Raw genomic sequence first — 25107 nt, forward strand, 5'->3', positions numbered from 1 at the left:
GGAAAGTCATTATATAAAGGGGTCAATACATCAATAAGAGAAAAACAATTGTAAATATTTATGTGTCCAACATTGGAGCACCTAAATATATAAAATGAAAACTAACAGAGCTAAAAGGAGAAATGAACAGTAATACAATAATAGTTGGGGACTTTAATACCCCATTCTCAACAATGGATAGATCATCCAGACAGAGAATCGATAAGGAAATAGCTGATTTGAACAATGCTATGATCAAATGGACCTAATAGATATATACAGAACCTTCTATCCAACAACAGCAGCATATAGATTCTTCTGAGACACACACAAAACATTTTCTAGGATTGACCATATATGGGGCCACAAAACAAGTCTTAGAAAAATCAAGAAGATTAAAACTATACCAAGTGTCATCTAGGACCACAGTGGCATGAAACTAGAAATCAGTAACAAGGGAAAAACTGGAAAATTCACAAAAACGGAAATTAAGCAAATGATTGAACAATAAATTAAAGGGGAAAAAAGATTTCTTGAGACAAATGAATATAGAAATACAACATACCAGAACTTATGGGATGCAGCAAAAGCAGTTCTAAGTGGGAAGTTTACAGCAATAAATGCCTACATTAAAAAGTAAAAAGAACCCAATAACCAATGTAACTCTATGGCTTAATGAACTAGAAAGTAAAGAACCAAGCCCAACGTTAGCAGGTGAAATCATAAGGATTAGAACAAAAATTAATGAAATAGAGAACAGAAAAACAATGGGAAAGATTAGCCAAATTAAGAGTTGGTTCTTTGAAAAGATAAACAAAATTGACAAAATCTTAGCTAGACTAACCAAGAAAAAAAAAGAAAAGATCCAAATCAACAGATTTAAAAATGAAAAACGGAGACATTACAACTGATAACACAGAAATACAAAGGATCAGAAAAGGCTACTATAAGCAATTATTCACAGACAAACTGGACAACCTAGAAGAGATGGAAAAATTCTTAGAAAACCTGAATAAACAAATTACCAGTAGGGAGATTGAACTAGTAATAAAAAATCTCCCAATGAAGAAAAGCCCAGAACCAGATGGCTTCATTGGTGAAGTTTATTAAACATTTAAAAAAGAATTAACATCACTTTCTCAAACCCTTTCAAAAAATCCCAACTGTAGGTCCCGTTTGGGAACCTGACAGTAGCCTGGAGTGGCCCCTCATCTTCTCACCCAGGCAAGGGGACTAAGAATACATTTTATGAGGCTGATATTGTCTGATACCCAAACCAGAAAATAAACTACTAGAAAAGAAAACTACAGGCCAATATCCCTAATAAGTATAGATGCAAAACTTTCACCAAAATATAAGCAAACTGAATGTAGCAGTACATTTAAAGGATCATTCACTATGATCAAGTGGGATTTATCCCTGGGATGCAAGGATGGTTCACATACATAAACCAATTAATGTGTCACATTACATTAATAAAAGGAAACAAAATCATACCATCCAATAGACAGAAAAAAAGCATTTGACAAAAGTCATCTTCCATTCATGATAAAAACTCTTAACAAACTAGGCAAAGAAGAAACATACCTCAACATAATAAAGGCCACGTATGACGAGCCTAAAGCTAACATCATAGTCAGTGGTGAAAGGCTGAAAACTTTTCTCCTAAGATCAGGAACAAAACAAGGGTACTCACTCTCATTACGCCTATTGGACAAAGTATTAGAAGTACTAGTAAGAACAATTAGTCAAGAAAAAGAAATAAAAGGGCATTGGAATTGGAAAGGAAGAAGCAAAATTGTCTCTATTGCAGATCTTTTATATAGCAAAAATCTTAAAACATTCAATCAGAAAACTTAGATCTAATCAATGAATTCCATAAAGTTGCAGGATACAAAATTAACACACAAAAATCAGTAGTATTTCTATACACTAAAAACAAATTTTTGGAAAAAGAAAGAAACTAATGCCATTTACAATAGCATCCAAAACAATAGAAATTGTTTTCAATTGTTGGCATCCAAAACAATAGAAAATATGTAGGAATAAATTTAACAAAGGAGGAGAAAGATTTCTAATCTGAAAACTACAGGACACTGATGAAAGAAATCAAAGAAGACACAAATAAATAGAAAGATATCCTGTGCTTATGATTGGAAAAATTAATGTTGTTAAAACATCAGTATTACCAAAAGTCATCTATAGATTCAATGCAATTTTTATCAAAATTCCAATGGCATTTTGTTCCACAAAAGACCTCAAGTAGAAAAACAAATACTAAGAGGGAACAAAGCAGGAGATATACTTCTTGATTGCAAGCTCTACTATAAAACTATAATCATCAAAACAGTATGGTCCTGGAATAAAAGAAGAGACATAGGCCAATAGAAAGAATTGAGAGTCCTGAAACAAACCCAAGCATATATGGTTCAGCTAATATTTGGCAAAGGAGCAAAGGGTATTTACTGGAAAAAGATGGTTTCTTCAATAAACAGAGCTGGGAAAACTGGATATTCACATGTAAAATAATAAAACTGGACCCCTCTCTTACCCCACTCACAAAAATTAACTCAAATAGATTAAAGACTTAAATGTAAGACCTGAAACTATGAAAGCCCTAGATAAAAAAAAAAAAAAAAAAAAGGAACAAAGCTCCTTAACATGGATCTTGCTAATGATTCTTTGGGATATGATTGATACCTAAAGCAAAAGCAACAAAATAAAAAATAAACAAGTCAGACTACATCAAACAAAAATGCAACAAAAATGCTGTTTTCTCCACAGCAACAAGCCCATGAACACAGTGAAAGACAACCCTCAGAATAAGTAAAACTATTAGTAAACCACACGTATCTGATAAGGGGGTAATATCCAACACATATAAGGAAGTAATACTATTCAGTAGCAAAAACAAACAAAAACAAAAGCAAATAGCCCAATTTAAAAATGGGAAAAGGATTTGAAAAGGCGTTCCTTCAAAAAAGATAAACGAAAGGCCAATGGGTACATGAAAATATGCTCACATCACTAGCACTTAAGGGAAATGAAAATGGGGCAGCCCCGGTGGCACAGTGGTTTAGCGCCGCCTGCAGCCCGAGGTGTGATCCTGGAGACCCCGGATCGAGTCCCGCATCAGGCTCCCTGCATGGAGCCTGCTTCTCCCTCTGCCTGTGACTCTGCCTCTCTCTCTCTCTATGAATAAATAAATAAAATCTTAAAAAAAAAAAGGGGGAAATGAAAATTAAAACCACAATGAGATATCACTTCAGGCCTGGTAGAATGGCCATCATTAAAAGACAAGAGATAACACATGCTGGCATGGATGTGGAGAAAAGGGAACACTTGTGCACTGTTGTTGGGATTATAAATTGGTATAACCACTAAGGAGAACAGTATAAGGATCCTCAAAAAATAGACTCACCATGAATCAGCAGTTCCACTTCTGGGAATATACCCAAAGTAAACAAATCCACTAACACACTCAAAAAGGTATCTGCGCCCCCTTACTCATAGGAGCATTGTTTATAGTAGCCTAAGACATGGAAATGGTCTAAATGTTTACTGATGGGTGAATGAATAAAGAAGTTATGGTATATATATATTATTCAGCCATAAAAATGAGGAAATCCTATTTGTGACAAAATGGATGGAACTCAGAGACACTATGCTAAGTGAAATTTCAGACAGAGAAAGACAAAACTGTGGGACTTCACCTACACGTGGAGTATTTATTTATTTATTTATTTATTTATTTATTTAATTATCTATTTATTTATTTATTTACTTATTTATGAGAGATATGCAGAGAGAGGCAGAGACATAGGCAGAGGGAGAAGCAGGCTCCCTGCGGGGAGCCTGATGTGGGGCTTGATCCCAGGACCCCGGGATCATGATCTGAGCCAAAAACAGATGCTCAAGCGCTGAGCCACCCAGGTACCCCCTACATGTGGAATCTAAAGAAAAACAACACCACCACACCAAACTCATGGAAAAAGATGTGTGGTCACCAAGGTGGTTGGAGGACGATTGGAGGAAGATGGTCAAAAGGGACAAATGTTCGGTTTAAGATAAGTCCTGTGGCTCTAATGTGCACCATGATGACTGTAGCTAGCACTGCTGTATGACATAAAGGACAATAGTGAAGAAAGTAAAATCCTAAGAGTTCTCATAATAAGGAGAAAAAATTTTGTTTTCTTTTATCTTTCTTTTCTTGTGAAAGATATCTATATGAGATGATGAATGGTAGCTGAACCTACATGGTAATCATTTCATAATCTGTACAAATCAAACCACCCTGCTGTATGCCTTAAATTTATACAGTGATATGTCAATTATTTCTCAATAAAACTAAAAAAAATTCCATATGGATTAAAGATCTAAGTAGAAAAAAAGCTACAAAAGCATTAGAAAAAATACAGAAGACTAATTTTATTCTCTTGGGAGGAAAATATGTGAGGAAGACAAATCCTAGAGATCGAGAAGGAAAAGAAGATCGAGTTTGATTACATAAGATTTACATCTGCTATACTACAAAGAATGTCCTAAACAAAATTAAGGGATGAACAACACCAGGAAGAAATATTTCAAACACATTTTACAGAATAAAGTTTGATATCCTAAAGACACAAAGAGCTCTTAGAAATCAATAAAAAGTGACTAATGAATGGAAACCTGGGCAAAGAACATAGAAATGTAAACTGCCAAAAAAAAAAAAATGGTATGAGAAGACACATAGCTTCACTGGCAATTAATTAAGTACAGATAAAAAATGAGGAGAAATAGACGGCTTATTAGATGCGGGGAGGGGGGGTGGGTGGACAAAACCATTCAAAAGACTGATAACCACCAATCATGTTGTGGCTGAAGGGAAGTGGGCTCTGTCAAACGCTGCTGGTGGGGGCAGAAATACAAACTGGCTCTGAGGGGCTGGGGATAATCTGTCACCATCTGGATAGTTCCATGGCTCACTGCCCAACAGAGAAGCCTGTTGACCTCCCTGCCTCAGTTTTACCTCCCTACCAAATGGGCAGGGCGATATATGGCTTATCACGTAGGAAGAGTGAAGAGGCTGGAAGTAGAAGTAAAGAACCATTACAAAAGTACAAATGTCAAGATCACCAGCCATTCTGGTCACGATGGTCACCTCTGACCCAAACAGCAACCCCCACTTTCTGCCTAGAACATTCAGACACTACTAGTTGGTCTCAGTGGGGGCAAGATCTATCAAGACCCCAGTGAGGAGAAGGAGAGAGCAGAGGGTGCTTCTGACAGAAAGGGCCAGAGTCTTTGGCTCAGAGGGCCAAAGTTCAAGTGCACCAACTTCCTCATTCCTGTTCTGTCAAATGGCACATTAATAAGCAAGGAAGTGATTCAGGGGAGAATTTCCAGAAGGACAAAAAACTCATCAGGTGTGTCAGATCTCTGACATTCAGGAGCCATGTGGGGAAAGATGCACACGCTGACTTAAGCACGAAAGTATGGATGCTTTAATTAATCCGGGGTGAATTTAATTGCTTTAGTTAAGTGGAAATCGGGTTAAAAATGATGCAGAGCATGCTGGGGTGTGTTAAAAACATGACATATGAGTTGGATGAATCGATAAATTAAAAGTGCACAGATGTTTTAATTAAACCCAGGGAAGTTAACGAAGATCGCAAGAGACTTTTAAGCCTATGATTAATTCAATTCATTTAAAATACCTGTAGAGATATGGGGATGCCTCCATTTTGAGAGTTATAAAAGTTCTCAATTGGTAAGTGCTTAAGCTGTTCTTAAAAACGTCTAAGTTTGTGTGTGTGTGTGTGTGTGTCTGTGACTGAACAACATTAATTACATAATGAATATTTAGATTCTTCATAGTACACAGTAAACCTTTCTGCAGCTCAAGTCCAGAAACGAAGTAGCTCTTCACCTACTGCAGTTCAAGCAATGAGATGAGTCTGCAAGTTATTGGTGTCTTGTTGCCTACAAGCACGGAAGCATCCAGAAGACCTAGAGGGCCTATTTATTTACTGCTGTCTCCCAAGCTGGTAGAGCAGTGCCAGGTAGAGTGTAGGCTTAGGAATTAGTCTGAATTTCCCTTCATTTTTACTCACTGTATGATTATGGATGCTATTTTCAGCCTTGATTTCCTTATCTTTAAAATGGGACAGGAATTCAGGAATACTTATGTCATTGTTTTTAAGATGACAAAATGAGATAATGTCTAGAATGTGCCATGTACAGTGCCTGGCACATAGTAAGAAATCTATAGATGGATTTAATTATCATTTTTATTAGGAGAATAATGACTCATCCATTACAAAGGGACAGGTAAGGGGAAAGCACCCTCTTTCACCTCATCCATCCCAGCCAACTTCCTCTCCAAACACTGGTTTATTTACCAACACGGGAGGTTTTCCTAAAACCCCCCTACTTCCCCTACCCTGTGCATCACATCGATAGCAAGCTTCCCCCAGGGTTAGGCATTCTGCTTCCTAAGGCTGCTGGCAACTTACTGAGAGTCACTTAAAAAGGGGGGAAAAAGAACAAACCCTTTTTAGTCTCCAAAACAATCTGACTTGGAGGAGGGCTGACTGATTTAAGCCCTGACAAGTGATTTGTTTGGTAATAGAGCAGGCATGGGAAATGTGAACAGCTAGTTTTGGAGGCTGCAGGCACGGACTCACAAGAGGCCACTAAATGATGCTACTTCCATCCACGGGAGGCGGGCCTCCTCCATGCCTGCTGGGCAAGCCGGGCTGGGGGTGAACGTGACGTTACTCCTTCTGGTCACAGCTCTCTTCGGGGAGTCTCAGGAGAGCTCAAGGGCAACATTATCTCAACTCAGCCCTGAATGGCACAAGAGTCTTCTGGGGATCCTGTTAGAATTCAGATTCTGATTCAGAAGGGCTGGAATCAGAAGATGATTGCGATTCATGGGACCTGAGGGTTTGGATATTTAACAAGCTCCCCAGGCTGAAGCTGGTACCCCAGACTACTGACTGCATCAGAAACTCTGGGGTGGGGTGGGGGGGCAGCCCTGGTGGTGCAGCGGTTTAGCGCCACCTGCAGCCGGGGGTGTGGTCCTGGAGACCCGGGATCAAGTCCCACATCAAGCTTGTTGCATGGAGCCTGCTTCTCCCTCTGCCTGTGTCTCTGCGTCTCTCTCTCTCTCTCTCTCTCTCTCTCTGTGCCTCTATGAATAAATAAATAAAATCTTTGAAGAAAAAAAAAAGAGAAACTCTGGGGGGAGCTCAGCAAGCTGTGTGTTAACAGGTTTCTTTCTTTTTTTTTTTTTTAAGATTTTGTTTATTTATTCATAGAGACACAGAGACAGAGGCAGAGACCCAAGCAGAGGGATAAGCAGGCTCCATGCAGAGAGCCTGACGTGGGACTCGATCCAGGGTCTCCAGGATCACGCCCTGGGCTGCAGGCGGCGCTAAACCGCTGTGCCACTGGGGCTGCGCTGTTAACAGATTTCTGATGAATGTGGTGCTCAGGTCATACCTGGGCAAATGCCTTAATTTCTCTGAGCCTCAGTTTCCTTAACTGTGAAATGGGGATGATAATGATGTGTGTGGTAAAGATAAAATGAGATAATCATATAAAACCCTTGGCATAGTGCCTCAGTCACTTTCTTGAAAGCGTTTTCCAAGTGCATCTGCTTTAAGCCCCTTGTCCTGGGCCCTTGGTGCTAAGGAATTCCTGCAATATTTTCCTAGGTCAGGGGTGGGAGGATGGAAAGCTGGAATTGAACCATCAAACTGCAGTGCCCTGTGGAATGGCTCCTGCAGGCTGCCGCCATGGCCCCTGGCCCTTCTGCATTAATGGGGATTGTCGGGGAAGCTGGGGGAGCAGAGGGAGACAGGTGTGCAAGACAGAGGGTCTGAAGGACAAATGTACAGGGTGCATCTGTGCTTGCTCCTGGGAGGACAGGTGTGGCCTGAGACATTCTCTGAGACAGCTGAAAAAGGAGGGGGTGGTGCTTCTGTGCCAAGAAAGTTTTGAGGAACGTAGGTGTTTCTGGGGCCGTGGGGAGGAGCCCTCCATCAGCAGGGAGGGGATAAGGGGCTTGTCATGCTTTTCCTGAGTGCAGAAGTCCACAGGGAGCAACTAATGGGGAGGTGGGAAGGCAGGTGATGAGGCAGTGCCCAGCTTGGAGAGTCAGACAGCCTGACCTACCCATGCAGGCTTGGAGAATTGTCACTGCCATGCACTTGGGGGAATCTTCCTGCCAAGCCTTTCTCCTGTGTGGCCATTAGGTCTATAAGCCTCAGAGTCAGCCAGACATGGCCTCAAAATCTGGCCTTGCTATGTGACCTTGGGCAAGTAGCTTACTTTCCTTAAGCTTCTGTTTCTCCTGTAAAAGAAGGATAGTAACATTGATTTCAAAGACTCATGAAGACAAATGTTAGCTACTACTTATGGAGCAGCTGATCACATGCCAAGCATGGTTCTACACACTTGACATGAGTTTACTTTTTAGTCCTCACAGAGATGCAACAGGTAATATTACTATTGGCAGATGAGAAAACCAAGGCTCATGGAGGTTAAGTAATTTTTAAAAATGGGTACAGCTAACTGGAAGAGCATGGATTCGATCCTAGCAAATGTAAAATCTTGCTTTCATTCTTAACCATTGTGCTTTGATGAGATAATACAGGTAAAATGTGGGATCAGTGTCAACACTTTTTCTTTTCTCATTCTTCCTCTTTTCCTTCTCTTCCTCCTTCCCTTCATTTAAATTTGTGCCTCAAAGGTGGCTGATTCATCACCACATGATTAATTCGGCAAATTAGAATCTTGTTCTCCAGCACTCATTCGGTTCCTGCACGTTTTCTGGCAATGTTTTAACTTTTAAGAGCCCCCAATTCATGACTGAACGTTTAGTGACCACACACTACTTCCTGGATACCAAAGTAAGTGTGAGGAGGTATAATAAAGAGGACTGCTAGAAACTTGTGATCCAGCAGGAGAAACTGATGTAATCACCCAGCTAGAATGTGGCACAGCACGAAGGAAGAGTTACTGCCAAGATGTTGCCAAGCCCTGTGTGACTGCAGGGTCCTGTCTAGGGGTGTTTCAGGGAGGTGGGGGACCTGTGAACAGCAGTTTCATAGGAAAGGTTGGGATTGATGAAAACATTCCAGATGAAGAAGCAGCCTGAGCAAAGAGGGAGTAGCAAGGCTATGATGCTATATGAATGACAAGTGGCCAGAACCTATGGTGTATGGGCTTTAATAGGAGGTAATTGTGCAAAAACAGCTTAAATCATGAAAGACCTTGAATGTCATTCTAAGAATGTTCTTTATTCTCCAAATATGGTCCCTGAGAATCTGCATCAGAGCCCCCTGGGAGGCTTGTTAAAAATGCACATGCTTGAGGCACACCCCTGTCCTATGGATTCAGAATTGGCTGGCGTGGGGGATGAGCCTAGGAATATACATTTGTAACAATTTCCCCACCTAAATGTCTGGGAGCCATTGTGGGAGGCAGCTGGGAGTCCCTGAAGGGGTTTAAAAAGAGGAATGCACGCTCCCCAGAGCTCCGGAGAACGCTGCAGGTTGTGAATAAGGAGGATGCCAGCAGAGAGAGGCAGGTGGCCATATGCACATGGCAGTGAGTATGAAGGGAGAGGAGAAGCTGAGCAGAGCCATGGTGGAAGTTGATGAAACAGGAGTTGACAAATGATGTGATGAGGGAGGTGATGGAATGTCTCTGGTAACTGGGAGGAGAGTGGTTTAGAGCGGCAGGCTCCAAAGTCAGTCGGACCTTGTTTTGAATGCAGGCTCAGCCACTTCCTACTCAGTAAACTCTAGCTTCCTCTCCTATAAAGAGTCCTTGGGTCCACACCCAAATCCTAGTGTGCAACCAGCACACAAACTGCTAGCAAAGCACATCTTCCTTACACCTCACATCGCCCAAGGTGAATTTCACGGTCTAGTATTAAGAGCCTGGGCCAGCCTGCCTGCTTTGAATCTCAGCAATACCGCTTCTGAGCTGAGTGATCTTTAGCAAGTTACCTGTGCTTCATTTTCCTCATCTGTTAAAGGGGATGGTAGTCATATGTCAAATGGCTCTCGATGGTTAAATGAGATAATTTGCAGTTGCTTAGTACAGTGGTTTGTGCAGAGGAGGACCTCAATAAATGCCAGCAGCAATGAGGATGAGAATGAGTTTGACTTTAGTGTTAGAACCCCAGGAGAGACCGGGTAGTGGGGACATTTGTCAGTTAACAGGAGAAAATGGCAAGATCCCTATTTTCTTTTTTTTTCAGGCCTCCACAGAAGCTGGGTAGGAGCTGCAACCAACCCCTAGAGAGAAGACTTTATGTTCCCATGGTTGTGGCATTTCTGGGCCTCCCCTGACAGCTGTTCAGCAGCAGGAGTTGTCATTTCTAATAGCTATTAAATACGCATTACCTAACAAGTAAGGCTCTGGTGTTTTAAGTTTCTGCTGCAGGTTTGGGGCCTCACGCTCAGAACCAAATAAGCCATCTGAGGATCCAGTGTCAAAACAGACGAATCACCAGCCTTGGATGTCTTCTGAAATGCAAGGCTGCTTTATAAACAACCCAAGGAAGCATCTTAAGTCAATGAAAGACCTTCAAACAAAAGTAAATAAAAGAAAAAAAAGGAATGATAATTAAAAAGCATCTAGCCCACAACAAATAGCACTCAGGTGATGAGAGGGACATGTGAAGGGGATAGTAATAAGAAAAACTGGAGACTAAATAATAATTTGAAATAATAAGCACAATTACAGCTGGACAGGGAAGGCACCTGATGAAGAATGGGACAGAGTACTGGGAAAGAAATGCCATTTGTGCTCGAGCTCTGAATCCGAACACAGTGCTTATTACACTGCATGATTCATGAAATTCTATGCTGAAAGACACTTTCAGTGTAGTTCCTTTACTAGATTCCTTCTCCATGGATTTTTCCTCCACATTTCCTGAGACTAATTGGCTATTTTTATAGATTCCATGCTTCATTTCTTCATAAATGTATCTTCTTAACAGTGTCTATACCATTCAAAGTCCACATCACAGCATTTACGACTTAACACGGACACTTCCCACTTGCCAATCACCGGCATCCATCCAGCAGACTGGAAGCTCTGAGAAGGCCGGGCCGTGGCACGCTTGCTCATCATCGTATTTCTGGCACTTAGCACAGTACCTGACTCCGAGCAGGCACGTAAGAACTTGTTGGATGCATGAGGAAGCTCATTCCCTCCACCGGCTTGGAACGATGTGTTAGAACCCTTACACATTCTTTGGATGTGAGGGTCAGTTCCATTTTGACTTCTGAGCCCCTCAGGACCCCAGCTCGGTGGGGGTGTGTGTGTGTGGAATGACTGCTCTGTAAATCCATGCGGATTGATCCCTCCATTCACAGCGAGGCTGTCTTCGGCTGCCTGATGCAGACTGGCGGGTGTATAAGAAGACAAGGAGCTGCTGTCCGCACCGCACATCCGAGGGCAGGGGAGGCGCGGTGTGAGGTCAAGAGAGTAAATCCGTATTTCTGTCACTTGGACACGTACCGGTTGCTTGGATGTGATGGGAAGCTCATGTGCTAAACGTGGCAAATTTCTCCCCTGGCACGAGAGCCCGAGTGTGCCTGCTGCCTGCAGTAGTAGGAAGTGGCGGGACTGGAGGCATCCCGGGCACAGCGGTCAGGGAGGGAACAGAGGTGAATGCCAGTTGTGTTGAGGGAGGACTTGGGCCCTCCTAAGGCTTTTATCAAGGAAGAAGAGGGGCGCCTGGGTGGTTCTGATGGTCAAGCGTCTGCCTTCAGCTTGGGTCATGCTCCCAGGGTCCTGGGACTGAGTCCCGCATCGGGTTCCCTGCTCGGTGGCGACTCTGCTTCTCCTTCTCCAGCTCATGCTTTCTCTCTCACTTGCTCACTCTCTCTCTAATAAATAAAATCTTAAAAGAAAGGAAGTAGTGATCATGGGCCACAGCTGGGAGATGGCATGCGCCATTCTGGGTGGCAGGAGATTCAGGGCCAGTTGTCCTTCCTCTGCGCTTGTGAGCATGATTACCTCACTCTGTCTGCTCCACTTACTGTCTGCTAACACTCAGGAGCTCCTTGGGCTCAGAAGTTGTCTGTGAGTGGCAGTCTGTCACAGCCGATGAGAAACAGTACAGGGCCAATGGGGTAGCGCCTCACAGCATCTCTGCCGTAAGGTGTGGTGGTGGTGGTGGGAAGGTACACACACACACACACACACACACACACACATTCTAACTTGTTTTTTCTTATTAAAAAACAGAGGTGCTTCATTGATATGATTCACTGAGGAGGGCACAGCATCTTACTTAAGAAAAGGACAACTTCAACCTAATCTCAAGGAAACATCAGACAAACCCACATTGAGGGACATCCTAAAAACCACTTGCCCAGTATTCTTCAAAATGGTCGAGGTCATGAAATGCACGGAAAAGACTGAGGACCCTTCACAAACTGGAGGGGACAAAGGCGACATGACAACTAAATACAATGTGGGATCTGGACTAGAAAAAAAAGGGCAAAATTACAAAAAAAATCTCTGAATTAGTCAATAGCATTGCTTCAGTGTTGATTTCCTGGTTTCAGTGATGGAACCAAGATAATTTATTATTATTATTTTTTTTTGTTTTGTTTTCTTTTCTTTTTTTTTTTTTTTATTGGTGTTCAATTTACTAACATACAGAATAATATCCAGTGCCCGTCACCCATTCACTCCCACCCCCCGCCCTCCTCCCCTTCTACCACCCCTAGTTCGTTTCCCAGAGTTAGCAGTCTTTACGTTCTGTCTCCCTTTCTGATATTTCCCACACATTTCTTCTCCCTTCCCTTATTTTCCCTTTCACTATTATTTATATTCCCCAAATGAATGAGAACAAAGATAATTTAAAGTGTTGACAATAGGGACAGCTGGGTGGCTCAGTGGTTGAGGGTCTGCCTTCTTTTTTTTTTTGTTTTGTTTTGTTTTGAGGGTCTGCCTTCGGTTCAGGTCGTGATCCTGGAGTCCTGGGATCGAGGCCCACATTGGGCTCCCTGCATGGAGCCTGTTTCTGCCTCTGCCTGTGTCTCTGCCCCTCTCTGTGTCCCTCATGAATAAATACATAAAATCTTTAAAAAAATAAAAAAAATAAAGTGTTGACATTAGGTGAATCTGCATGGCAACTCTATGGACTATTTTTGCAACCTGTCTGCAAGTCTGAAAGGATTTAAAAAAAAAAACAAACTTAAACCACTGTGTGGAGGGGCTGTTAAAATAGGATTTATTTCATATTGTTGATAAGAGAAAGGATAAGATGGTATGTTTTAAATACTTCATGCAATGCCTGGTGGGTGTTTAATACTTAGTAAATATTAGTAGTTATTTAAAAACAACCTAAAGCGAAGGCTTAACTCACAAGTAACTCAGGTGCTAATCATTACATTTACTCACTTGAAGCTCAAACCCTTAAATCTGTGTGCCTATTTTTACTGGTTTCTTACTTCATCACACAGGTGTAGATAGAGACTTTTGTTACTCTGAGCAGCCAATATTTAGAAAATGAGATATTCAAGGCTTGAGTCTCTCTAGAAGGCAGGCTAGTGCACATGGGCTCAGGCCCAGTTTAGGGATCTCTGATGTGAAAAAATGTGTAAGAAGCCGACTTGGCTTGAATGCTCATGACTAGGAAAATATTCCTCTCTTGATCGGGTCAAAGATGGCACATGCCACCAACACCTACTTATTGCAATTGATAAGTTTTCTCTTTTTAAATGTTGGATTTTGACATTATTCCCTTTAGAATAAATTTATCTACATGAACATAATGAGCTGACTTAAATATGTTAAGTACAGGTGGCCCTTGAATTTGGCAAAAATCTTCATGGTGGTACATGAAAGAGCAAAGTTCAGGAAATAAAGGCTTGGAATATTTCACAATATTGTTGTTGATGAAGGAGCTTAAACTGTGTCCATTTCAGAAATACTAAGGAATAAGTATCTTTAGGGCAAAAAGGCAGCTTGCTTTTCTAACACTCTGAAGCCAACTTTGCCAAGAATAAATAGGGAGACAAAGAGAAAACAATTTTATTCTTTAAATACTTCAATTTTGTCCACTGTGGGCATCAAGAGCTAAATTAAAATATACAACAAGTTCAAAGGCTGATTTCAGGAACAGCTCCTGAGTATGCAGGAGTAACTACTCTTAACAGCCGCTCAATATTTGTTTCGCAAGGATCAATTATATACCATGGCTAATGCACACTTGGAGTGTGTGCCCAGCCACAGTACAGGTGGTGAATGCAAAACACACACCGAGAGTCCTTTTAAGCAGCTAAATGCACACGCCATTACAGATCCATAATGCAGAATGGACGCCCATCTGCAAATGGATCTAGAGCGAGGAGTTCTTAAATGGCTGAGGTACTTAGGGCTGAAAGGCCAGTAACTGGATGTGCTGCCAGAGCACACATGGTTCTTAGGATTAATAATACATCGATGTGTGTCAGTGTTAATATACATTTACAGCTCACAGGCCATGCAGCGGACGGTTCAGCCCATTTGCAGCCACATACGAAAGGACCATTCTGTCCTTCCCCTCATTAATGCCTTTGCTCCTAGGAAAATTAGGTAACGCAAGAAAGGCCATTCAAATGATACTGAGGTTTTCCCTCTTTTATAGCATTCGCTAGGAACAGTGCTCAGCACAGAGATGCACAGTGTCATCCACCTTCCCCCATCACAATGCCTCAGAGCCTGACTGAACAAAGCACTCAAGGGTAGGAGCTCCAGGGAAAGGTGGTCTACTTGGCAAGGTGTCCTCATGCCATTCACTGGAGTGTGCAGAGGCTACAAGCACTCTTTTCCTTTTGTATCTGACAAGTTTATCAAAACGTTTGCATTATTTTATGATAGAGGATATATCTGTAGGTGGTATCGTTTAGGAATTAGTACCATTCACGTGCTACCAAATCCAGAACTTCATGCACAAGGACGTCCCATTCGCTCATCAGTCAGCACTCAGAAAGGTGGGGATCACCTGTCTTGGAAATACTGTGAATATCTGAAATACAGTTTTCCCCAGCAACTGTGGGGAGCACGGGAAAAAGGAACTATTTAGTATTTATAGGGTAGCTTTATTAATAATTCCCTCTCTTTCAGAGCAGGATGTCCTTTAAGGAAGAGCTTATAAAAATAATGAAAACATTAAATATATAAATAAATATAAAGTGATATACATAAGTAAAAACGGTGAGTATGAACCCTTTGAGGGATCATGACACATTCTGGTAAAAGCTTTGAGTGTGTTGACCTCATCCCATCCTCACAATGAAGGAACCCCCTACTTTTCCAGAGGAGGAAACAGAGACTCAGACATATCATCCTTTGCTCAAGGTCACACAGGCAGTCAAGTGGCAGAGCTGGGATTCCATGTGGGAATGCTTGGCTCCTCAGCAAGGGCCCTGAGCCTCTCCCTCACTGTTTCTCAGACTTGCGTGTGACCTATTGGTGGGTGGAGAAGCAGTGTAGTTGGTTTTCACTGGTGTTTAAAAAAGAAATAGAGTAGAATGGAAAAGAATCATGGAGTAAAGATAAATGTAGTTTTGTGACAGTTTAATTTTATAGTTGTATTTACCTAGAACTTACACACACGTGTGTGTGCATGTGTGTGCACACCATACCTTAAGAGTGTGAGAAGCCCTGCCCTCCACCAATGCGTGCCTCCAATAGAACAACTTGAAGGTTATATTCAAGGTCTCTTGCAAGCTAGGTATGCAGCCCCTAAGTCTCTGTTCTTGTGAGAGTCATTTTCTCTTATGTTACCTTTCCCCCAAGAATCCCAGGGCCCCAGAAATCCTGTGCAAAGGAGTGTAGATAAATTAATAATACGATTTAAAACCGATTCCACCAAGATAAATAGCTCTTCCTAGATTAAGAGTGTAGCTGGCCAGAATGAATGAAATTTACTAACCCTGAGATGCTTAATCTTCCATTACGTAGAATTTAATGATTATAAGAAAGGAGTGATGGTAATTCACTTTTGCTTTTACAGGAAATCCAACCATCTCATTTTTAGCAAATCTTTCTTCTCAGCACACCTCGGTGCCAGGGATAACCTCCCTGCTCCTATAGGTATATTGGCCAATTGTCATATATTAAAGCCTGCTCTTTGCTTAAGGGTTAGGCCTTCTAGCATGCATGGGCTTACAAGTTGTCCAGGTGGAATTTTGCGGGGAGGCTTCTTTGGTGCCCCGTTGCTCGCCCCCTCAAAGAAGCCCATGTTTTGTTTCCCAACCATAGCAGGGAAGTAGCAGCAAGTACCTTTAGCACAGTCTGCTCCTAGAAATCCTGGGAAGCAGTGACACAGCCCCGACACACATTCGCCATTCCCGTGGCAGTTACGTGGACAGTCTTGCACTGAATCTGAAAAAGAGAGAAATTCAGCGACTACCTTTTCCTCTGCCTGCTGATGAAGCAATTTCGTTATCAGTCACCCATGATTTTTGAAGACCAGTGGTAGAAACCTTCAGTGCCCAGAGGGGGCTGGTAAGGAGCTTGAGGGAGGGAAGGAAATAGGAAGTTAAGGGGACCAGAGCAACTTGGACACTGTGTGGAAGAAACCTCCGTTCCCTACTTGATGAACACCCAGGCAGGAATGCAGGGTTCATATTGCTACAATTTCTGCTTTTTCAAAGAAACTACTTGTTTGGATTTAAAATCTGAAATTTCCCATATCTGAATGTTAACAAGCTCAAAACATTACGAATGCTGGCCGTTCTCCACCAAACCCTCCAATATCAGACACTCAGTCTGAGATTTGGTCTGACATGTGGGATATCAGTCTTTAGCCCCAGGGTCCTGGGATCGAGTTCCACATCAGGCTCCCAATGGGAAGCCTGCTTCTCCCTCTGCCTATGTCTCTGCCTCTCTGTGTCTCTCATGAATAAATAAATAAAATCTTAAAAAAATAATTTCTTGGGCAGCCCGGGTGGCTCAGCAGCTTAGCGCTGCCTTCAGCCCAGGGTGTGGTCCTGGAGACCACGTCAGGCTCCCTGCATGGAATGGAGTCTGCTTCTCCCTCTGCCTGTGTCTATGCCTCTCTCTCTCCCTCTCTCTCTCTGTGTCTCTCATGAATAAATAAATTAAATCTTAGAAAAAAATAGTTTCTTGCTTTAAGGAAAGGAAAATCCAAATGTGTAAGACTGACCAATTGGGGCACTATTTTGGATGCATTAAGTAGCAGGTTTTAGGTTGTACAAAGGTCCCTCTTATGCTTACCTTTTTGTATATCTTGTTTTTCATGAAAATCAATTAGTTCCCATTTGTTCTAACCAGCATAGCCATTTTATTTCATGGTTTACATTTCTATGTGTACTCTCAAGTCATAACTTCAAAGGGATCATTTAAGGACTTTTTTCATGTTGATTTGGGTCTATACAGACCCAGACATATTATTTTAAAATTATTATTTTTATCCTCATTTTTTGCCTTAAATTAAAATAAACAGATTTAGAATTTCAGGTTCCAAATGACTGAGATGATGAAAAGAAAAACACAAGCCACTCAGTCCAGGCTATGACCCTTACATAGCACTTGGGGAGTAGGGGGTCATTGACCTGGTGATGTTGCATGAAAGACTATAAAGTCGGATTGTTCCTAATGGAATAACCCAAGAGCAGTGACGTTTTTTTCCTTTAAACTGAATTTCCCATTTACTCCCACTCTGGACTGAAAAACCAAACCAACCATGCATATTGCTCTCTTTCTACAGTGTTTCCTTTCTCAACTCCCTTCTTCTAGAACCAAGTCGTAGTTGGTTTCTGTTATTTTGAGGAGAACTCAATAATGTTATTTGCTTTTTCAAAATCAAGTAAAAGAGTATAGGCTTCATCAAGCCAATTTCTTTCATGTTTATCAATTAACACTTCAGACTGAAATTCCTTGAGACTCGCTCTATAGGTGGGCTGAGAAACAGCCAAGTTGCTCCCCAATTTCCATCTATTCATCACACATTCATTCATTCAAGAAGTTTTAGGTTGAATCACAAAACAGCTGTTTGGGCAGATCAAAAATCAGCAATTTCACATGGTTTTGGAAGACATTTCCCTCTGTCTCCAATTCTCCACTCGTGTTTCTGAATGTCTTGTGAACTGAGGCACTGACTGCTTTAGCTCTGGACTCTCTTTTCAATGTTGTCTGCATAGTGAACCACCTTGGAAGACAGATATGGTGTCTGTCTCCAATGCAAAGGACAGAGTTACTTACTCTCCAGGATAATAAAGATAACATCTTCCTCTAGAGTAAAGAACAGGGCAGACTCACTGCACATTCTGAGACACTCAGGTGCAATAAATTCAGGATTTCTTTTCTGTAACGCAATCCATTGCATGTACAACTATCACCTGACCCTGTTCCTGTTGCCCTGTGGAAAAGGGACCTTGGTGGACTGGCACATTTACTAGTATCTGGATATTGAATTGCTCTGAGTAATAAAGGCCTTTGTCTTTGACCCAGGAGTGTCATGTCTTCTGATAATATCTATAAAATTGTGGCAGGCTAACATGTTAGCTTACAATTAGGGTGAATTCTCAGAGTTGTCACAGTTCCTGAGGTATGGCTCACTTTCTTAACTAGAAACCTATTAAATGCAAGGCACTGTAGTAGGCATTGGTAAATACAAGGGTGAGTAGGACAGGCAAGGTGTCTGACCTCACAGAACTTTCACTGTCATAGATATTACAGGCTGATCTATTTATTATCTATCTATCTATCTATCTATCTATCTATCTATCTATCTATCATCATCATCTCAAGAAATAAAACACATAAAAGTTGTGATAAGAGCTCTGAAGAGAATGGGATATTTTGATAGGGAGTAACAGGAGGAAGCTACTCAGGAGGATGGCCAGGGAGGGCTTCTCCATCCTATGCAGGTGATATTTAAGGGTGAACTGGAACAGGCAAGCGAAGAGCTAAGAGAAGAATATTTCAGGCAGTGGGAATAGTTTACACAAAGGCCCTGTGGTGGAAAATAGCAGAACTGAATCCAGTGTGACTGGAAGGTAGCAAAAAGTAAGAATGTGACGTAAACTGAGTTTGGAGAGATCCGAGCAGGGGGTCAGATCATCCAGGGCCCTGTAGGTCATGTGGATGAGTTGGATTCTTTTCTGTGACCAATGGGAATAAATAGTTTTATTTATTATTTTTAAAGATTTTATTTATTTATTTGAGATAGAGCAAGGGAGAGAGAGAGAGAGAGAGAGCACAAGCAGGGCAGAGAGGCAGAGGGAGAGGAAGATGCAGGCTCCCTATTGAGCACGGGCTCCCTGCTGAGGCCCGATGTGAGGCTCCAGCCCTGGGATCATGACCTGAGCTGAAGGCAGACACTTAACTGACTGAGCCACCCTGGCGCCCTGGAACAAATAGTTTTAAACATAGAAATGGCATTGTCCAGCTTCCGTTTTAAGAAGTTATCCCTACAGTGAGGTAGAGATTGCTTCTCCCTAGACCAGCATCTAGATCTGGGGATGGTTTGGTGGACACTGACACTGCTGAGCTCAGAACTCCCTGTTCTCAAACCTAGTATCTTCAGAGATAAAGCAGCAGAGGTCAGGAGAGCTCTTTGCCCACCAGTCTCATGGAAAAGGACTGAGCTCTTTGCACAGGCTCTTTACTGGGCTGGAAGGCCTCTCTTTCCCTTTAGCTGATGTATTTATCCTTAAATGTCAGTTTAGAAAATATTTAGTGTTTGGCCATCTTCCTTCTCCACCTTCCCTCGATCAAGAAGGGTTTTGTACCCCTTTCTCTACGTTCCTGTAATTCCCACAATTGCCTTTTCATGCGTCTGTCTTCTCATCAGGTTCCATGAGGAATAGACCAGAGCTGCGTCATTCACTCACATTGAGGTATTCTCAATGCTTGATACACAGCAGGCCCTTGGTAAACAGTTGTCAGAATGTGTGTGCAGGTATGGAGGAGGGTGGGAGAATCCAAAATAAGCAAAAACTGTAAGAAGGGTATTTTTCATTGCATTCGCTCAGCATTTCTACAGTTTTCAAGAGAAAGAACAACCACCTGGCATGGCTGAACTATAAAAGGAGTCCCCTCTCCCAGTCCCCCTTTTGCAACACTCGCTTATGTAGTGCGGTTGCAATATTATCAGCTTTCCTTTCTGTCACCCTGGTTGAAGTTTTCTTGAGGAAACAATGGCAAGTGCTGAGCGGAAGCCCACAAAATGGGGTTTTTACACAGGCGCATGAAATCTGCACCATGTTTCAAGTATGCCACTCTGTTGTCCCCTGAGATGAAACTCATTTCTGAAAGCAGGCTGCTTCTCTCCAAAACACATCAAAAGACTTCCCTGAGTCAAAGGTATATTTAGCGTGATCGCTGGTTGACACCCGTCTAACATTTTTCCTTCTGTTTCATATCACAGGGGCTTTCGGCGCTCCTGGCTGCTCTTGATGGAGAACGTTCTGATAATAGATATGTGGGGGAGAACCTCTGAACCAAATAAAACACTGTTCTTTTCCCTGCATTTCAGGCCAATTACTATCATTGCCCTATCAAGATGTCTGCCCAATTATTAGGCCGATTACCTTTGACTTTCTCTTTGAGCTACAGTCCAGACAAGAGAAATCCTCTGGGGAGAAATGTTATTCCCATTTCTGACAGGCGAATGAGGGTAATGGCCTGGGGGAAGGGCATCTCACTACCACAACGTCTGTGTCTATGGGGATGAAGGAGATATAGGGCAGAAACCATTATTAGATAATCCGGCCCTCAGAAAACTTGCTGTGCTGGGGGAAAGGCATTTATTTGGCCAGAATCCAAAGCAATCCAGTGGTTAAGAGCACAGTTCTCTGGAGAGTTTGGACGCTGACTCCACCTCTGATTACCACGTGTGACCTTGGGCAAGCTGTTTAACGCCCCTCAGTCTTGGCTTCTCAACTAGAAAATAGAATATTGGAAGTACCGATCTCACGCAACTACTCTCTGGGGTCCCTGGCCTAGTCGCGAGAGAGGGCCTAATCCAGAGGCTGGCACACTGTCACTGCTCTATAATGTGTGGTTGTTGTTGTTTATTATTAACTATTTCACGGAGTCACTGTAGATTCCAAAGAAGCCCACTGCTGCTTATGGCGTGAGCTCTTAGGTATGCGCTAAATCTTTTGGGCTTAATACAGACTGACAAAAAGGATGTCATTTCTCATCACGTTCTTAAACTAAAGATTACTTCTATTTTATTTTTTTAATTAAAAAATATTTTTTAAGATTTTATTTATTCATGGATGAGAGACACACAGAGAGAGGCAGAGACACAGGCAGAGGGAGAAACAGGCTCCTCACAGGGAACCCGATGTGGGACTCAATCCCAGGACCCCAGGATCATGCCCTGAGCCAAAGGCAGACGTTCAACTGCCGAGCCTCCCAGGCATTCCTAAAGATTGCTTTTAATCTCAACATCTTAAACTACTTTTTCCTTTTGTGAGCTGGTTTTTATCCGTTTTGCTTTTTCTCTCTCCATTGGTTCATAATCTGATTCTGAAAATTTTCTCTAACTGTGGAAGATGTTGTCCAGTGGCTTGCATGATACAAAGTTTATGACATTAGTTTAGAGCAGGGGTTGGCAAACTATTTCTGTAAAGGGACAGAAAGTAAATATTTAGATTTTTTCGGCCAAACTGTTGCTGTTGCAACTACTCAACTATGTTGTTTTAGCTGCCATAGCCAGTATGTCAACAGATGAACATGGCTGTGCTCCAGAAAAACTTTATTTATAAAAAGATGCAGTGGGCCAGACTTAGCCCATGGGCTACAGTGTGCCAACCTCTGCTTTAGAGCATTTGGCTAGTCCTGATAGGACCAATTTTTTCTTAGCAGAGGGAACAAGGTTTAACTTTAACACCAGGGTCAACCAAATCCTGACTTTATACCATTTGGAAGTTGTGGCTACTGATAACAAACTGCCAACTGAATTTTAGGTTGGCTTATATAGATCTTTAGAGAATCAAGGAACCCCTCAGAGAAATCCATGAGGCCAATAAAGAAGTTCTGAAAATGCAGTCAATAGAAAAACAGCTGCACAAGATGTACTCCTAAAAACCCATCCGCTCTCATTTGTGATTACCAGCTCCGCTTCAGACATGTTCCATATGTAAAGTAATATCCTTCCTGTCAGGGACCTGGTCCTTTTCATAAATGAAACTGAGGCTCCAGGAATTAAGTGACTTTCCCAGTTAGGATGTGGGACAGAAAAGCCAGGGTTTAATCTTCTCTCACCAGATATCTCCTCATGACACTACTCCTACGGTGAACTTTGAGATCCAAAACTAAACTTTGTGGGGATGACACACAGAAAGGCCTAGAAGCCCATGCCATTTCTATCACATTTACATCTTGGGATTCAGAGAGCCTAAGTTTCCTGAGCCTCAGTGTATTCTTCTGTGAAATGCATCTAACATTCTGCCCCAACTCATGGACCTTCTACCCAGGATCTGTTATCCTCATCAGGATAAAAACCTAATGACAACATAAATTTAATGAAAATATCTGTAGCTTATGTGATTGTTAAAATTCTCAAGATCTGCTTTAGAAAACTTGGTAAAATCCTCCCAAACTAATGTCCCTTTCAGGGGTTTGTATGCACATATAAGAGGAAATTTTGAATAAAATCATAGCTTCTTCCTTCACAGCTAATAGAAAACAGGGCTACAACACATCAAAAATGACAAGTGTTTAATTAAAGCACTTTGAGATTTACTAATTTGGGAACAAAGATTATGTGTTTATCCCCTTATGTCTCTATTCTTTTCTTGATTTATTTTTACGTGTTTTTTAAACTTTTGATTTTGAGCCTTCTTGGATTTTTAAGAGAAATTCCGAGCTGATGAGAATGATCTGTATTTATTGGCTCTAATGCATGTTTACAGATTTATATACTTTATGTTACTTAATTCTTATAATAGCTCTAACAGTGGGTATATTTAGGTTTATTTTACTGGGAGGAAACTGAAGCTTGCATAAGTCCAGTGATTTGCATAGGTTGTGTGGCCAGGACTTAAGCTAGTCGGTCTGGCCCAAGCTCTTTACAACTGGATCCTGTAAGCAGTCTTCTTATTTTAATCAGGGTGAGTTTTAGATGGAAGATACTATGAGGCCTAAATAAAGGATTCTGGTCTTGTTTCCAACACAGTAGAAACTACATTGGAAGAGGTGCCTTCTACGGAGAAACCCAGAACATTTCCATTCTTCCCTTGGTGGCATATCACCTCAGAGACCCCAAACCTACCTAAGACAACAGTGTTGAAGGAAACCATCTCTTTGTCTTTGCCATCATTGTAGAAGGCCAGATGCCACAGGCCCACATCCAGGTACTGTACAAACACAGCTTCATTCTGAACCAGGGTCTGTATGCTCCGGCGTTCCCTGGGTGACTCAACCACACTCCACTTCTCCTTCCCATCCAGACGCTCCATGAAGTCATACTAGGGAAAGAACAGAGAGAGTCCCACGTGTGAAAGAGGTTGCAGACCTGGTCCCATGACTAGCACCTTCCCCTCCCACCCCATTAGTTAACTGAAGAATACTTTTGCGCACATTTTACTATGAGCTCATCCAGTAAAAAAGAAGAGTCACTGAAGTTGTAATAGTAAGTCACCATTAATATGCTTATAATTATTGCTAATAGTTTTATTACTATAAGCACAGTCCCTTTTTTGCAGTTTGAAATCCCAAAAGCTTTAAAGTCCAAACTTTTATGTTTTTTCTTGTGTGTGTCTGAGAGTAAAATAAAGAAAGAGAGGGAGAAAGAGAAAGAGAGGGAGGGAAAGAGATTATTGTTCCAGTTCCCCATTGGGGTGTTATATAATTCCCAGTATATGTCAAGTATAACTTTGTTTGTAATTCCTGAAATTCTAGATTCTAAATATCATCTGGCTAGGCAAGAATTTCAGATAAAGAGTTACAGACCTATGTTACCAGCTACCATTTGTTATCATTTACCAGGGGAAGGTGGTATCGTAGATTAGTTAATAATGAGGTTTGTATCTACTATGTACACCTGAAACTTATATAACATTGTACGTCAACTATACTTTAATAAAAAAAAATGATGTTTGTGCAGCCAGACTGCCTGGGAGAGAATCTGGCACTTACTAGTTTTAACCTATCTGTGCCTCAATTTCCCCACTTTTAAAACTGAAAATAACAGTACCTATGTTACAGGTTGTTGTGAGGAATAAAATAATATTTAGAACAGTACCTGGTGCAGTGCAAACACAAAGTACATGTTAGCTAGCCATCATTATCATCACCATTACCATTCCATTCCATTTTTGCAAAAACTCTTAAGATAAATAATATTTGTATCTTATTTTACAGATAAGAAAACTGAGGCTTTACAGAGAAGACAAACAACTTGTCAAAAGTCACATAGCAACGAAGTGACCAGGCAAAAACTTAGACCTAGCTCTCTCAGATAAACCAGTAATTAAACATGAAACTCTATTTTGATGGAAATCAGGCTCATAACTGGAAGTTACCAATGAGTGACAGAGTGGCCAATAAAGGTTACCAAGATGAGGCTAGTGGAGGGAACAAATGTGGCCCAAGAGAGTCCTGTCCTAGAGAATGTCAAAATTCTCTGGTGGGCAAGTAGGGGCCACTGACGATCCAGAGCAGTGACTGATGCAATGAAAGGGATGTAATGAGGAATTCGTTTGCAGGTAGGATACCGCAGAGGGCAGAATGAACAGAACCAGGAAGACCAGTTAGGAAGTGACTGTAGAAACCCAAGCATGATGTGACAGGGGGGTCTTGATTAGGAGAAGTCAATGAGAAGAGGAGACAACTTTGGAGGAATGTTTTTAAGAAAGAAGGGACATTGCTTGACTATGGGCTGGACAGAGAAGATGAAGTAAAAGGCAGAGGATACCAATGTCTCTTACTTGTCGACAAGAAAATCGATAAGACCCCTGTAGAAATGGGCTAATCTTGTGAACTCTTTCAAAATCACTGCACAGAAAAGTCAGCTGCACTGTGACTTCCAGAGAACATTCAAAGCACAGGTCTTTAGCAGATAAAAACCACCACTGTGGGATTAAGCTCTCTCTCACCACTTCCCCTCCATAAAAAGGATTTTATAGGTTACAGACATTT

The 25107-nt window shown here is 41.7% G+C and overlaps 1 protein-coding gene across 10 annotated transcripts in view; it reads right to left on the bottom strand.

The window, feature by feature from the left end:
- TENM2 (teneurin transmembrane protein 2) overlaps positions 1-25107 on the bottom strand; it is a 1512848-nt gene that overhangs the window by 151779 nt on the left and 1335962 nt on the right. For all 10 annotated transcript variants that reach the window (XM_049109164.1, XM_049109163.1, XM_025435138.3 and 7 more), the window contains 2 exons: positions 23240-23435; positions 16270-16371 (listed from right to left, as the gene is read on the bottom strand). In XM_049109164.1, the coding sequence (XP_048965121.1) occupies positions 16270-16371; positions 23240-23435 (298 nt within the window). The remainder of the gene's footprint in view (positions 1-16269; positions 16372-23239; positions 23436-25107) is intronic.

The sequence above is a fragment of the Canis lupus genome, chromosome 4, assembly GCF_003254725.2.
Source record: "Canis lupus dingo isolate Sandy chromosome 4, ASM325472v2, whole genome shotgun sequence".
In the NCBI taxonomy this organism is placed as follows: Eukaryota; Metazoa; Chordata; class Mammalia; order Carnivora; family Canidae; genus Canis; species Canis lupus.